This window comes from Perognathus longimembris, chromosome 4 (assembly GCF_023159225.1).
Source record: "Perognathus longimembris pacificus isolate PPM17 chromosome 4, ASM2315922v1, whole genome shotgun sequence".
Taxonomy (NCBI): Eukaryota; Metazoa; Chordata; class Mammalia; order Rodentia; family Heteromyidae; genus Perognathus; species Perognathus longimembris.
In genome coordinates, this window is record NC_063164.1 from 56,101,007 (window position 1) to 56,114,558 (window position 13,552).

Below are 13,552 nucleotides of genomic sequence, written 5' to 3' on the forward strand. Positions count from 1 at the left end.
TCTGACATCTCCATTGGAAGCCAGCCCAGGCAGGAAAGCAATGAGACTCTTACCTTCAATTAACCACCAAAAACCGAAAAGTAAAGCTATGGTTCAACTAGAAGAGTGCTACCTTTGAGCCAAGAAAGCTAAGGAGCATGCCTAGGCTATTATTTCACGCCCTGGTACTGGTAAAATAATAATAATACTTGCTTAGGATATAATATTTCTTCCATATTACATTGTGGTAAGAGTCAGCAATGTGCTTAAATATTTAATACATAAAATTTATGTTCCAAAAATTGCATTATTAAGATGACAAATCATAATATATTATTTTTAGGATTTGATTTCTCTTAACACATGTAGAAATGAAAGTCAATTTACTTCAGATAATAATGCATCCCCAGCACTGAAGATGCAGCCCAACGGGTAGAGATCTTGTTTACCAAGCCTGAGGACTTGAGTCCAGACCCCAACACTCCCCCCAAAAAATCTGATGTAAAGGTTACACATCAAAATCAACTTTGGAAAAAATGTTCAACAATTAAGTGATAGTACCCTGGACAACTTTCTAGTTTGTTCAGAAGAAAAACACAATTACGATATAGAGAATGTTCATTTTATGAATAATTATATCCATGACTAGTGAGAATTAACAATGTTTACTTTAATGTTGCATTTGGGGTTTTCCCCCAGAATATTAGCTTCATATAAAATTATGGCCTATGAACCTGAAACTACTTAATAGAAGTAACATTAAAGAAGTTCAGGAAATAATTTTTAAAACAATTTCACGTGTATGCCATTAGTGTGCTGACACAAAATAGAGGACTAAAGAAGACAATCAGAAACAGATTTCTTATAATTCACAGGAAATGCCACACTTCTTCCTCGAACTTTTTTTTTGAAAGATGGAAAAATAGATCTAAAATGAGACAGATGTCAAAGACACGTGATACATGGGAACCTGTGCATATAAGCAGAATAAACAATCAGGGGCACTAAAGGGCCAACACCCAGTGACTCCAAGTTGACTGTGTAGAAAGAGAATGACTGAGAGCTTTACAACTACCAGAGATAAGTAATGAAAGGCAAACTTTTCTTGAGCCAGACCTGGGGCTTGAACTCAGGGCCTGAGCACTGTTCCTGACTTCTTTTTGCTCAAGGCTAACACTCTACCACTTGAGCCACAGAACCACTTCTGGCTTTTCCTATATATGTGGCGCTGAGGAATCGAACCCAGGGCTTCATGTATTTGAAGCAAGCACTCTATCACTAGGCCATATTTCCAGCTTCCAAAGGTTAACTTTTAAATATACATTTGTCCATCTTATCAGGTCACCATCAGTGAAGAAGTTCTAGAAAATTGTTGTGCCAAATGTGAAGTTTGAATGACTAAATTCAGTAGCATACCAATGACTTGATACATGTGTGTCAATAACATGCATACAATTGAACAAGAAGCAATTATAAGTCTCATGAAAAAATATGTATGAAAAGAGGCTTTTATTATCCATGAGTTAGTCACAAGAAAAGGCATTACAGAAGCTTTCTGTCTCTATAAATGAGTCCAAGACCCTTCAGACAGAATGATAACAATCTGAATGCTATGTTGAAGGTGAAATTTGTTTTGAAACAGGATTTTGGAATCTCAAGAGCCAAATGCACATAAATGTATTCAAGAACATAACAATACTTCTTTTATCCCAGGAAGAAATGCTCTATGAGCTCTAATTAGGAAAGAACTTGGATTTTCCCAATATCTCCTTTCACTTCACCTTCCTGCTTTTAATTAAAATCTTTCAATTGTGAAGAAGTTCTTTTCCTGCCAGAATCCTGGAACATTTTTTTTCATGCAGAGATTTCTGAGAAGTTAGAGTAAAAGCCATCTCCTACAAGGTTTATTTTCTTTTGTTTTATTTGTGTACAATTAAAAACGAAAAGAGAAGGATTTTAGATAGAAAATAATAGGACTCTGGTTAATTGACCTGATTAAGGTCACAGCCATGTTTAAACGTTACAGTGCTGGGATTTCAGAGAGACACTTAGATGCTTCAAATTCTCTCATTATAGGAAAGCTGTAGATAATTTTGCCTATAACCACTGTGCTGCAGTCAGATGTATATATTTTAGTCTACTTTTACCCCTTAATTGATGTAGAATATTTGCCAATTTGCTAACCTTGACAAACTTTTGACAATATTCATCTGTAAAACATATATACACATTTATAAACATATATAAAATATTTATATAATATTACACATGTAATACTATGTATCGTATATTCAATGTTATATACTATATATTATGTACACAGATATAATTACAATCCTTTTCCAATTGACTGTTGTAAGTTATAAATGAAAATGCATATAATACTTTACAGTGCTCAGAATATACTAACAAACTGAACAAAGCACTGTAAAATTTGTCAAGACATATGATATTTTCAAGTATTTTTAAATAACATTCTATTAGCACACTTCCACACAATTATCTTTACAGAGTTGCTGTTTGGTATGATATTGCAATAAATATTGTGGCTATCTGAAAAATATCAATAAGAAAAAATTCTTCCATAAAAAGGTATTACTTGAGATATGCACTCCATTACAAGCTATCACCTTTGTGAAGATACATGCCTGACTGTTCCCAGCAAGATGCTTGTAACACAGATATTTTATTTCTGTTGGTTTTTATCTCATGGAAATTTGGAACTATACAAATACAGCTAAAAACACTTTCTTAATAAGCACAGTTTAAGTAAACCTAACCAAAATGGTGAGGTTGCTTTTTTAATTAAAACTTTAGTAAGTGAAGCTCTATACACCTATAGAGTATATCATGTATTTTTTTAAATTTTATTTTAAGTTTTTATTATCAAACTGAATTACAGAGAGGTTACAGTTTCATACATTAGGCATTGGAAACATTTCTTGTACTATTTTTTGATGATTCTCACATTGACATGTGACTGGTTTTAAGTCCCATGGCTCTATTATTAATGGAAACAGAGTGCTAAGCAAAATGAATGTAGTGATTTCCTGATATCTGCTCTGCTACTTCAGATATATGATGACAGAATTTGCCAACACCAGTGCACTGGACATGAGTTACTATTGAGGCTCAAAGAATATTCTCAGGGGGCAGGGGATATGGCCTAGTGGCAAGAGTGCCTGCCTCATACACATGAGGCCCTGGGTTCGATTCCCCAGCACCACATATACAGAAAACAGCCAGAAGTGGTACTGTGGCTCAAGTGGCAGAGTGCTAGCCTTGAGCAAAAAGAAGCCAGGGGCAGTGCTCAGGCCCTGAGTTCAAGGCCCAGGACTGGCCAAAAAAAAAAAGTATAAAAAAAAGAATATTCTCAGGGTAAAAATTATCGGTTAGTCAACACCATTAAAGGATCATCTAAGGTATTCACTCCAAGCGCACAAACACATAATTACCCTAATTTGGAGATGCTCAATGTAATGTTCTTGATAATCACTGTCTTGGAGTGTCATCCACCCACTGTTATTTTCTTAGAGTTTAAATATGAATACAATTTTACATGCAAGGCTTTTCTTGTTATTGCTGCAAATGTACAGAATTTGAAATATCTGCATCAAAGGTTAGTAATTGTGAATACATTCCTAATACAAAAAATTTTATTTCATTGCATTAGCAAGATAAACAAAGCAGAACATGACCCAAAAACATTGCTCAAGAGGTGCAACAAACAAACAAACAAACAAGGATTCCTTTATGGAATCTTGATTGTCCTGCTCATTTACTATCATAATTTTTCTATCCAAGGCAAGCCATTTGAATTCATTGCATTACTTTTTATGTTCCTTATATATTTCATCTTCACAAGTCCAAATCATTGGATTTTATTAAGAGAATTTACAAAGTTACAAAGTGGTATATTCTTAAGCAAAAAATTTAAGATACTAAGGAAATATTCTGATTATTCAAAATTACATTTTCCAAGTGGTTATTCTATAGTAATCTTCCATTGTATATTGAATCACTTCTCAAAATTAAAAATACCATATATTTACTAATGTTTATGCCTTTTATACTTGAACTTTTTAGTATAAATTTTGGCTTGTTGTAGGTTGTATAAGTTAGCACATTAATTTTCTGAATAATCCTAAATCAGTCTAAGGATTGTTATAGAAAATGGCAAATAATGAAACCTAGGAAAGCTTTTTGAGGTTAGAAATATTTTTAAAGGAAGATTATATGCTATTTTATGATTATAGTCTTGAGCCTGAGCAGAAAAGTAGTCAATATTAAATTCATTCCACTTCCTTTCAGACCAAAACTATACAAATAGAAATGAAGAAAAAATTACCAACTTCTGAAAACACATCAGTGGATATTTTAGAAGATGCTACTCTAAGACATTCAAAAGGTAAAATTAGAAAACAAAACAACAACAACAAACCATTTGGCCACTTTCCACTGACGATACTATTCCATAACATTCATACTGAAGCCCTGCAGTTCTAATTTTTGTCTGTGATTAAATTTATGAAATAACATGAAAAAATTAGGAAGAATATTTCATAAAAAATTCAAAAGCAAAGTATCTTAAGGGTTGAAAATGACATCAAGGAGCAGGACTCTAGACATTTACACAGTCCAAAAAAGAAGAGGAATCTCATAGGGAAAGAACCCAAAGACTTAACTCCTGTGAACATTTGAAGTACTATTTATCAAAACAAATTCGAGGACATATTAACCCAGGTTTTTGTTGTTGTAGTTCATTGTTGTTGTTGTTTGCTTTGAAGGATGTTTTTTAGGAGAGGTAAAGAGAGCAGCACAGAACTGGAGGGAGGGAAAACAAATGCAGTCGTGATATTCAGTATATACAATGTGGAAAATCAACTATTCAACTTGTGGGCAGAGACTGGAGAGAGAAAACGGGGAAAAGCTAAGTAAGGGTGACATTTGCAAAAAATAATTGTACCCATTGCCTGATTTATGAAATGGTGCAGCACCATTTTATAACAATAAAATTATATTTTAAAATTAAGGAATTTTCTTTAACATTAATAGCATTAGAATATTAAATTGTGACAAACTAGAAACTGTATTATGCAATCTACCTTTGAATACATTGGGTTTGAACTGTGTCTATGTAGGGATTTATTGAAAGGTATCTGACAATTTGTGAAAGTTTTCAGATGAACTGTGTAGCCCACAAATACTTAGCTCATCTGATTCGTCTAAATAAGCAAAGAGAAAATAAAATAATTGGGTGCTAGTGGCTCATGCCTCCAATCCTAGCTACTCAGGAAGTTGAGATCATAATCCTGTGATTCAAAGTCAGACTGAGCAGGAAACTCTGGGAGCAAAATGCACTGGGACAGTGTTCAGTGAGTTCAAGCTCCAAAAAAGAAAGAAAGGAAAGGAAGGGGAGGGAAGGAATTTACTATTCTTTTTTATTAGTATAGATTATTTCTGTTTGCTAATTCCAAGTCAAAGCCTAGTTTCAAGCTTTCCTTTAAGTGAAAAGTTAAAATTAAAACGAATTGTTAATATGTAACTTTTTTTTGTTCTTCCATTTCAGACCATCAAAAATCCAAAAATAGATCCCCATTGTGTTGCCATAAATTTGCAAAAAGTTTCTTGATCTGGAATTGCTCTCCTTGTTGGTTAAAATTAAGAGATTTTTTCCATAAGATAATCATGGATCCTTTCACTGATCTTTTCCTTCTGGTATGCATCATTTTAAACATATGTTTTTTGGCCTGTGAACATTCTCAAATGAGTGTGAACACTTACTATCTTCTCAGCATTGGAAACTTGGTGAGACTCTTATTATTTTCATTTGTGCTTTTAATGTTTCTTGGTTCATTGTTATCTCCAGTATTGAATTTTATAACCCAAGTATATAGACACATGCACTATGGAATTATTACTAATTAATATATATACATGGTCTACCATATAGCCCCTAACCCTCCACCCTGTAGATGTTATTCCTGACAGTTTTACAACTAGAGACTAGAAATCTGTCATTTGAATTGAGAATTCTTAGCTAGCTTCATGGCAATGAAGTAAAAATTATTGGACAATAATAGTGGCTATGTAAAATGTATTGAATGAAATGGGGTCTAGCTAAATTTATGCTCCAGGTTGGCCTCAAACTGTGTCCCTTTTAATTTCTACTTACCCAATATCTGGGATTATAGGCATAAACTACCACATGCAGCTATGTGGAAATTACTTATTACTCCTTTTTCCCCAAATGTATACTGTCTTGTAACCATTGCCCCAGCAGATGAGAGTAGAGAAGAGGTGAAATGACCAGCACTGAGATCTGAACTTAGAGCTATCCTGTCAACTAATACTTGACCCATCTGTTCTAACCATCTGTCTTAATGGAGCTTATCCTTTTTTCTGCATTATCTATATATTTGTATTGTTTGTTGGATTGAAATATCAGTACTTTGGCATACACTCCATATCTGAAAAGAATCTGTTTAAAATACTAAGTTTTTTTTACTCTCAAGTATTTTTTTGTTTTGCTTCAAGAATGGATAATATTCTATATATATGTCTAACACTAGATGGTTAAGCAAAATGTACTAACCTGTTGTGGTAATTCACCTCAAAACTAGTCAGATCTTGGGAAGCTTGAAGAAAATAATACTACATCTTTAAGTTGCTGTGTATAAAGTTTCTTCATGTAGCCCTGAGAATCATCCTCACCTGTGTTTTTTGTTCTAATTTAGGTTTTCCTTGGAATTTTTACAGCAGAGATGATTTTTAAAATAATAGCAATGCATCCATATGAATATTTTCAAGCAGGATGGAACATTTTTGATAGTATAGTAGTATTCCTTGGTTTCTCTGAAATTTATCTAGCAAACATTGAAGGAATAGCTCTTCTGTGCTCATTCAGAACCGTAAGTCCATGGCCTAATTTTTGTGTTAGAAGAATTTCTGTCTCTTTTCTCAGACATAAATTGACAATTTGAACATAAAATGTTTCCACTGGAACAGTGCTACCACTAAATGAACTAACTCACTAAAGAAAGAGTAGATATTTTTGCATTGTCATTTGAGTAAAGAATTAAAGGAAAACAATTCAAATGCACTGGATATTGGAAGTGTAGTTATGGGAAACATAACCAGGGTGACAAACAACACAAGATTCAAAAGTGGAATAGTGAGCAAAGAGTCCTAGAAGTGAAAACTGAGAAACTCACATCAGGTAAATACTCTAAACAGAGGGTAGAAATTTTTATTCTTAAAACAAAGAAGTATGAGATGGAAATTCAATGTGCAAATTTATAGCATTTGGAGGTGGAATTAACAATGTATATATAGAGTAAATATATAGTGGTTAATATTTCCAATATTTCTTTCAAGACTACATATGTATATGTGTAACATACTGATAGATATATACTTCAAAAATGTACACCATAAAAAATTACTAGCCAGGCTTGGAATGTGGCTTAGAAGAAGAGAGTTTGCCTACCATACATGAAGCCCTGGGATCAATTCCTCAGCACCACATAAACAGAAAAAGGCAGAAGTGGCATCTGTGACTCAAGTGGTAGAGTGCTAACCTTGAACAAAAAGAAGCCAGGGACAGTGCTCAGGCCCTGAGTTCCCAGGACTGGCACACACACACACACACACACACACACACACACACACACACACACACACACACACAGTACTAGCCATTTTTATTGTGTTTTCCTTATTGTTATTTTTCTTATGTGTGTTCTTTATTGTCATTTTCCTACCAGTTGCGAATTTTCAAGTTGGGAAAATACTGGCCAACCTTTGAGATTCTCATGATGAATCTTGGTAAATCACTAGCGTCCCTGAAAGACCTGATGCTCTTGTTGCTGGTGTTTGTCTTCTTTTCTGCTGTGTTTGGCATGAAGCTATTTGGTTGGAGTTACACAAGTGATGTCTGCCGCATAGACAGAGACTGTCTCCTTCCGCGCTGGCACATGGCGGACTTCTTTCACTCCTACCTGAATGTGTTTCGCATTCTCTGTGGGGAATGGATAGAGACCTTGTGGGACTGCATGGCAGTCTCAAGACAATCCTGGTGCATTCTTTTTTATATGATGGTCATTTTAATTGGTAATTTATTGGTAAGTATTCCATGGTTCTACCTTTTCGTTGTAAAGCGGAATATCATGCAGACTGGCAATTATGATATGGATAGACAGGATCCCGTGATCTACCACTGAGATGTGGCATGTAGTGACAACTATGCACGTGTGGATGCTATCAGGGGAAATAGAACTGGTCTGAAGTAAGATGTGCAACAAGTGTAAAATATATACATATTGAATTTAAGGTCTTATCCAAATTTGAATATAAATTATGTCAATAAGATTTGCCTAATGGATTTTTTCATATGGACTATTTTAAAAAATGGTTATGCAAATATAATTATATTTAGTTCAATCAATTCCATGAAAAATGAATTTTAGCTATATTCATTTACAGTTGCTTATCTTTTTGTGATAATTGCACATGTGACTTGCATCACATTTCCATTATAAAGCAATAGTTTGTGACCTTGCTACTTGAAGTAGCCCTGGCATCATGTGGGAGGCGGTTAGAAATGCAGACTCTCGGAGACCATCCCAGATTTGCAGAAGCATCATCTATTCTAACAATAGCCCCAGGTGATTTGTCTGCCCACTATGTTTTAAGAAGCACTTAAATATAACACTGGTTGTCAAAATTGCCTGAACATAGAGCTACCTTGGGAATTATATATAATAAACTGATGTCTTGAATCTACTCCCAGAGATTCTGGTTTTATGGGTATGTGAATATGGCATGGTCTTCAGAATTTTTTTTTTTAAATCTCCCTTGTCTAAATGTGCAGTAAAGCTTGTAAAATTGTTATGCATTATCTTGCAGCATAGGCTTTTACTTTAAACTTCCCTTATAATTAAATTGGTGTTATATGAATTGAATAAAATTTTTTATTACTTCTAAGAAAAACCTATGGCTTATAAAAATGGTTGTTACAGAAAAATATCCAATATTTTCATTTTATTAATGTCATAAAGATCAAGTGCTTTCCCCAAAAGCCTTACTAACAATCATAAAAATATGATAGCTTCTCTAAATGTCTCTACATTTAGTGAGACATTGACCAAAACTGTAATGCCTTCCTCAGTGTTCTTGTAACAAAGTGAAATAGCCTAGTACTCTATATGTAATTTGTAAGTTGTTTGCATTTACTTGCAATGTAGAAGTTTTTACCTCAGATGTGCAGATTACTTTTAATTATTTAGAAATTTTAAGAATCTTTTTATAGAACTCTGTTTTCTTTTTTGCCTGGTACTGAAGCTTTAATTCAGTATTGCACGTTCTGGGCTTGATTATTCCTGCTGTACAGCTTGAGCTATACCTGTAACCTATTTTAGAGCTATTGGTTTCTCTTTTTTTTCCCTTATTTATTTTCAAAGTGATGTACAGAGAGGTTACAGTTTCATACATTAGGCCTTGGGTACATTTCTTGTACTGTTTGTTACCTCCTCCCTCATTCCCCCCTCCCCCTTCCCCATTTCCCTTGCCCCCCATGAGTTGTTCAATTGGTTTACACCAAATGGTTTTGCAAGTATTGCTTTTGGAGTCATTTGTCTTTTCATCCTTTGTCTAGCGATTTTGATATTCCCTTTCACTTTCCTAGTTCTAATACCAGTATATACAGTTTCCAATGTACTCAGATAAGATACAGTGATAGTGCATGTACAACCACAGGAAGGGAATACAAGAGGATCATTAACAATAGAAGCTATGGTTTCACATGGCATGTTGAAAGTAATTACAACAGTGATATAATAGTCATTCCATAAAACGGAGTTCACTTCGCTTAGCATCATCTTATGCGTTCGTAAGGGCATAGCTTTTAGGCTCTTGTGATCCTCTGCTGTGACTAGCCTAAACCTGTGCTAATTATTCCCTATAGTGTCCATGTTTCTTTGGGTCTGGCTCACTTCACTTAGTATACTTTTATCCAAGTCCTTCCATTTCCTTACAAATGGAGCAATGTCATTCTTTCTGATAGAAGCATAAAATTCCATTGTGTAAATGTACCACATTTTCCTGATCCATTCGTCTACTGAGGGGCATCTGGGTTGGTTCCATATTTTAGCTATGACAAATTGTGCTGCGATGAACATTGTTGTGCTGGTGGCTTTAGTGTGTTCTTGTCTGGTCTTTTGGGTAAATGCCCAAAAGTAGGGCTGCTGGGACATAGGGGAGCTCTATATTTAGCCTTCTGGGGAATCTGCATACCGTTTTCCAGAGTGGCTGAACCAGTTTACTTTCCCACTAACAATGAAGTAGGGTTCCCTTTTGGACACATCCCCTCCAACATTTATTATTGTTAGTTTTCTGGATAAAGGACATTCTTGTTCTTGTTTTTGTTTTGGCCAGTCCTGGGGCTTGGACTCAGGGCCTGAGCTTCTTCCCTGGCTTCTTCTTGCTCAAGGCTAACACTCTGCCACTTGAGCCACAGCACCACTTCTGGCCATTTTCTGTATATATGGTGCTGGGGAATTGAACCCAGGGCCTCATATATACGAGGCAAGCACTCTTGCCACTAGGCCATATCCCCAGCCCGATAAAGGACATTCTTAAACACACATGTTCTTTCTCCATGTTCCTATGATTTAGACAGTTGCCACTCACTGAACTATAGTATCTGGTTATGGTTTCATAAATCAAAATATAAGGAATGCAAACAAAAAAATAAATAGCTTAACCCAAAATGGAGTTTAAGTTTTTAAATCATAAATTTGTTATTCCATATACATTCCCAAGTTAAATATTTGTAAATATGTAATTGACATTATATTAAAATAAAATATGTCACTATTTGTCATATCTCTGATATATGTTTATGCCTGATTTGATTCCAAAGAAAAATAATTACTGAACCAAATTTGTTTTTGTTTGTGCCACTATTTTGATGCGGGTACTCAATTCTCACTCAATATGTGGTTTTATATTTGAGGAAGGTAAGAGCAATTTTAAGGAGAAATATTTAAATGTTTTGCCTTATATCCATTATTTTACCTTTTAACTCAGTACAAATACTAATTATTTCCTTTGACTCAGACTATAATAGTGCTAACAAAAGAAAGCTGGTATATAATATAATAAGCATGTGTTTTCTCTCTTTATAAAAATAGTCACCAGAGATTAAGTAAGTGATCCTTCATAACCTCTGACATTATATTTACAAGCCTGAAATTCCTTTTTTTTCCTTTAAGTGTTCAGGTTATTTTTTAATTAGTAGCACATCAGAAAAAAGTGATAGGAGTTTGCAGTGCTATAAAGGTCTTTCCTTACACTACTCTTCTGCAGCAGTTGGATCTTTTTACATTAAATACATTTGAAGATTTTCACATCCTCCCTAGACCGGGCTGTGTATGTATATATATGGGGGTTGCTTTGTCTAAGAAATTTTTTAAAATCTTATAATCTCATAAAAACATAATCAGCACAAGGCATACTTTCATTGACAAAATACTACCAAAATATACTCTTTTGTACATTCTGTAATCCACTTTATGATAAATATTTATTTGTATTTGCATTTTCCTGGCAGTGGTTATATAACAGAGAGCTGGGTATGACTGAATTGTTTCTTCTCTGTCATTTTTCTTTGCCTTCTATCTTCCTTTATCTGGGCACAGATAAAGCAAACAAAGAAGGAAAAAGAAACAACCACATGTTATATATGATACAAGTGGCAAAAATAATTTTAAATTTAGATTATATTATGCAGAGAAATCTGAAACACAAGCAGCCAAATATTATTTGATTCTATATGTAAGTTTAAATAGGAAAACATGCATACATTTTTCAGCATAATGTGTGAAATTTGAACTTTCTTCTCTCAAAATAACATATAATGTGTGGGTGAAACACAAAAGTACAAAAATACCAGAAAGATGAGAAAATCTAATAATATTTAAAACAAAGCAAATGAAAATTTCAAATAACTAAAGAAATTTAAAATCCTTCAACATATGTCAATGCTCAAATTCTTATTTTAAGTCTGATAATAAATACAAATCTTCAGTAATGCAGCACAAAAATATATTCTGTGCCCTAGAGTTTCAAAAAAAATCAAAACCTGAATCTCTGCAAACTGGCTTGGGCATTTTTCTCAATATTAAAGTTAGAAGTAACTGTCCCTTAGTTTTAAATAGCATGTCAGGAATGACCCCTTTATCATTATCTATTTTTTATTTGAGCAAATGTTTTGCAAAGAAAATCCACTACCCTACCTAATGTCTGTTTGCAAGTCTCAAAATAACATCTGTGAGCTTCAGCATCATGAATCGCTCCTCTGTGGCTGATTCCTCTGTTTCGCAAAGCCACAGTCCAGTTTCACAGGATGAGAGCTGAACGAAGTCAGAGTGCGATGCATTTTCTTACCTTGAATAAAACAACCTGGCTTGATGATAAAATAAGTTTTAGAATAAAACAGAATTAAATATAATCTGCATGGCATTTGGTATTTAATATCCATTTAAACCTTGAATTTTTCATCTTGTGAAGAGAATAGACAAGGGTGCATTGAATATTCTGAGTTTAAAATGCATCTAGCCATAGGAACTGTTTGTATTGCACCTAACATATTATCACTGAATATGACACAATAGCAATGGAGTTCATATGTTATGATTTCAAATCTCATGTCAGCCTTTTTAGAACGTTCTCTTGTATTTAAAATAAGATGAAGAGTGAGTTATTTAATCTCATTTTAGCTTTTTATATTTAGGTACTCTACCTGTTTGTGGCATTGGTGAGTTCATTTAGTTCATATAAGGATTTTACAACCAGAGAGAGCAATGAAATAAAAAACGTCCAGTTGACAATGGAAAGGATGACAAAGGGAATGAGTTATGTCTTAAGTAAACTGTTATGCAAGAAGAAAAATGTTCAAATGGAAACAAACGACCATGTGAGTGATACATATATTAAAGAGAATATTTCTGACCATACTCTTTCTGAACTGAGCTACACCCAAGATTTCCTGAAAGATAAGGACAAAAGCAGTGGCACAGAGAAAACCCCACTGACTGAATATGAAAGTCAATCACTCAGGCCCAGCCTTAGTGCCTCAGAAACTGTACCAATTGCTTCAGGAGAATCTGATATAGAAAATCTAGATAACAAGGACATCCGGAGTATGTCAGGCAACAAAGACAGCAAAGAGGTAAGATGTTTTATTATCCTAACTGCTTAGAGCTGGTTTATTGTTTTGATGACAAGGAAGTAGATCAGTACTGAGGTTTGAGTCAGATGATCCATTCAATGGCCACCACTCCTAACTGCAAAGTCTATGTCCTTGCCCAACTTACTTAAACTTTCTAAATGTTATTTGCCTCATCTGTAGTTGAGGATATAAACTTGCACTTTCTAGGGAGGATAGTAGAAATAAAAAAGTACAATCTATAAAGAAAAATTAATGACATAAGCACTTAGAATACATTGGGTGACATAATGGTTAAGTTCTGTAAATTAATAAGAAGGCAATTTGGAGTTATAGAAAGTATTC

At 34.1% G+C, this 13,552-nt stretch overlaps 1 protein-coding gene across 2 annotated transcripts in view; it reads left to right on the forward strand.

Annotated features, from left to right (window-relative positions):
• Positions 1–13,552, forward strand: part of Scn7a (sodium voltage-gated channel alpha subunit 7) — a 59,015-nt gene that overhangs the window by 26,639 nt on the left and 18,824 nt on the right. For both annotated transcript variants that reach the window (XM_048345298.1, XM_048345299.1), the window contains exons 11-15: positions 4,291–4,387; positions 5,549–5,787; positions 6,717–6,890; positions 7,746–8,102; positions 12,773–13,210. In XM_048345298.1, the coding sequence (XP_048201255.1) occupies positions 4,291–4,387; positions 5,549–5,787; positions 6,717–6,890; positions 7,746–8,102; positions 12,773–13,210 (1,305 nt within the window). The remainder of the gene's footprint in view (positions 1–4,290; positions 4,388–5,548; positions 5,788–6,716; positions 6,891–7,745; positions 8,103–12,772; positions 13,211–13,552) is intronic.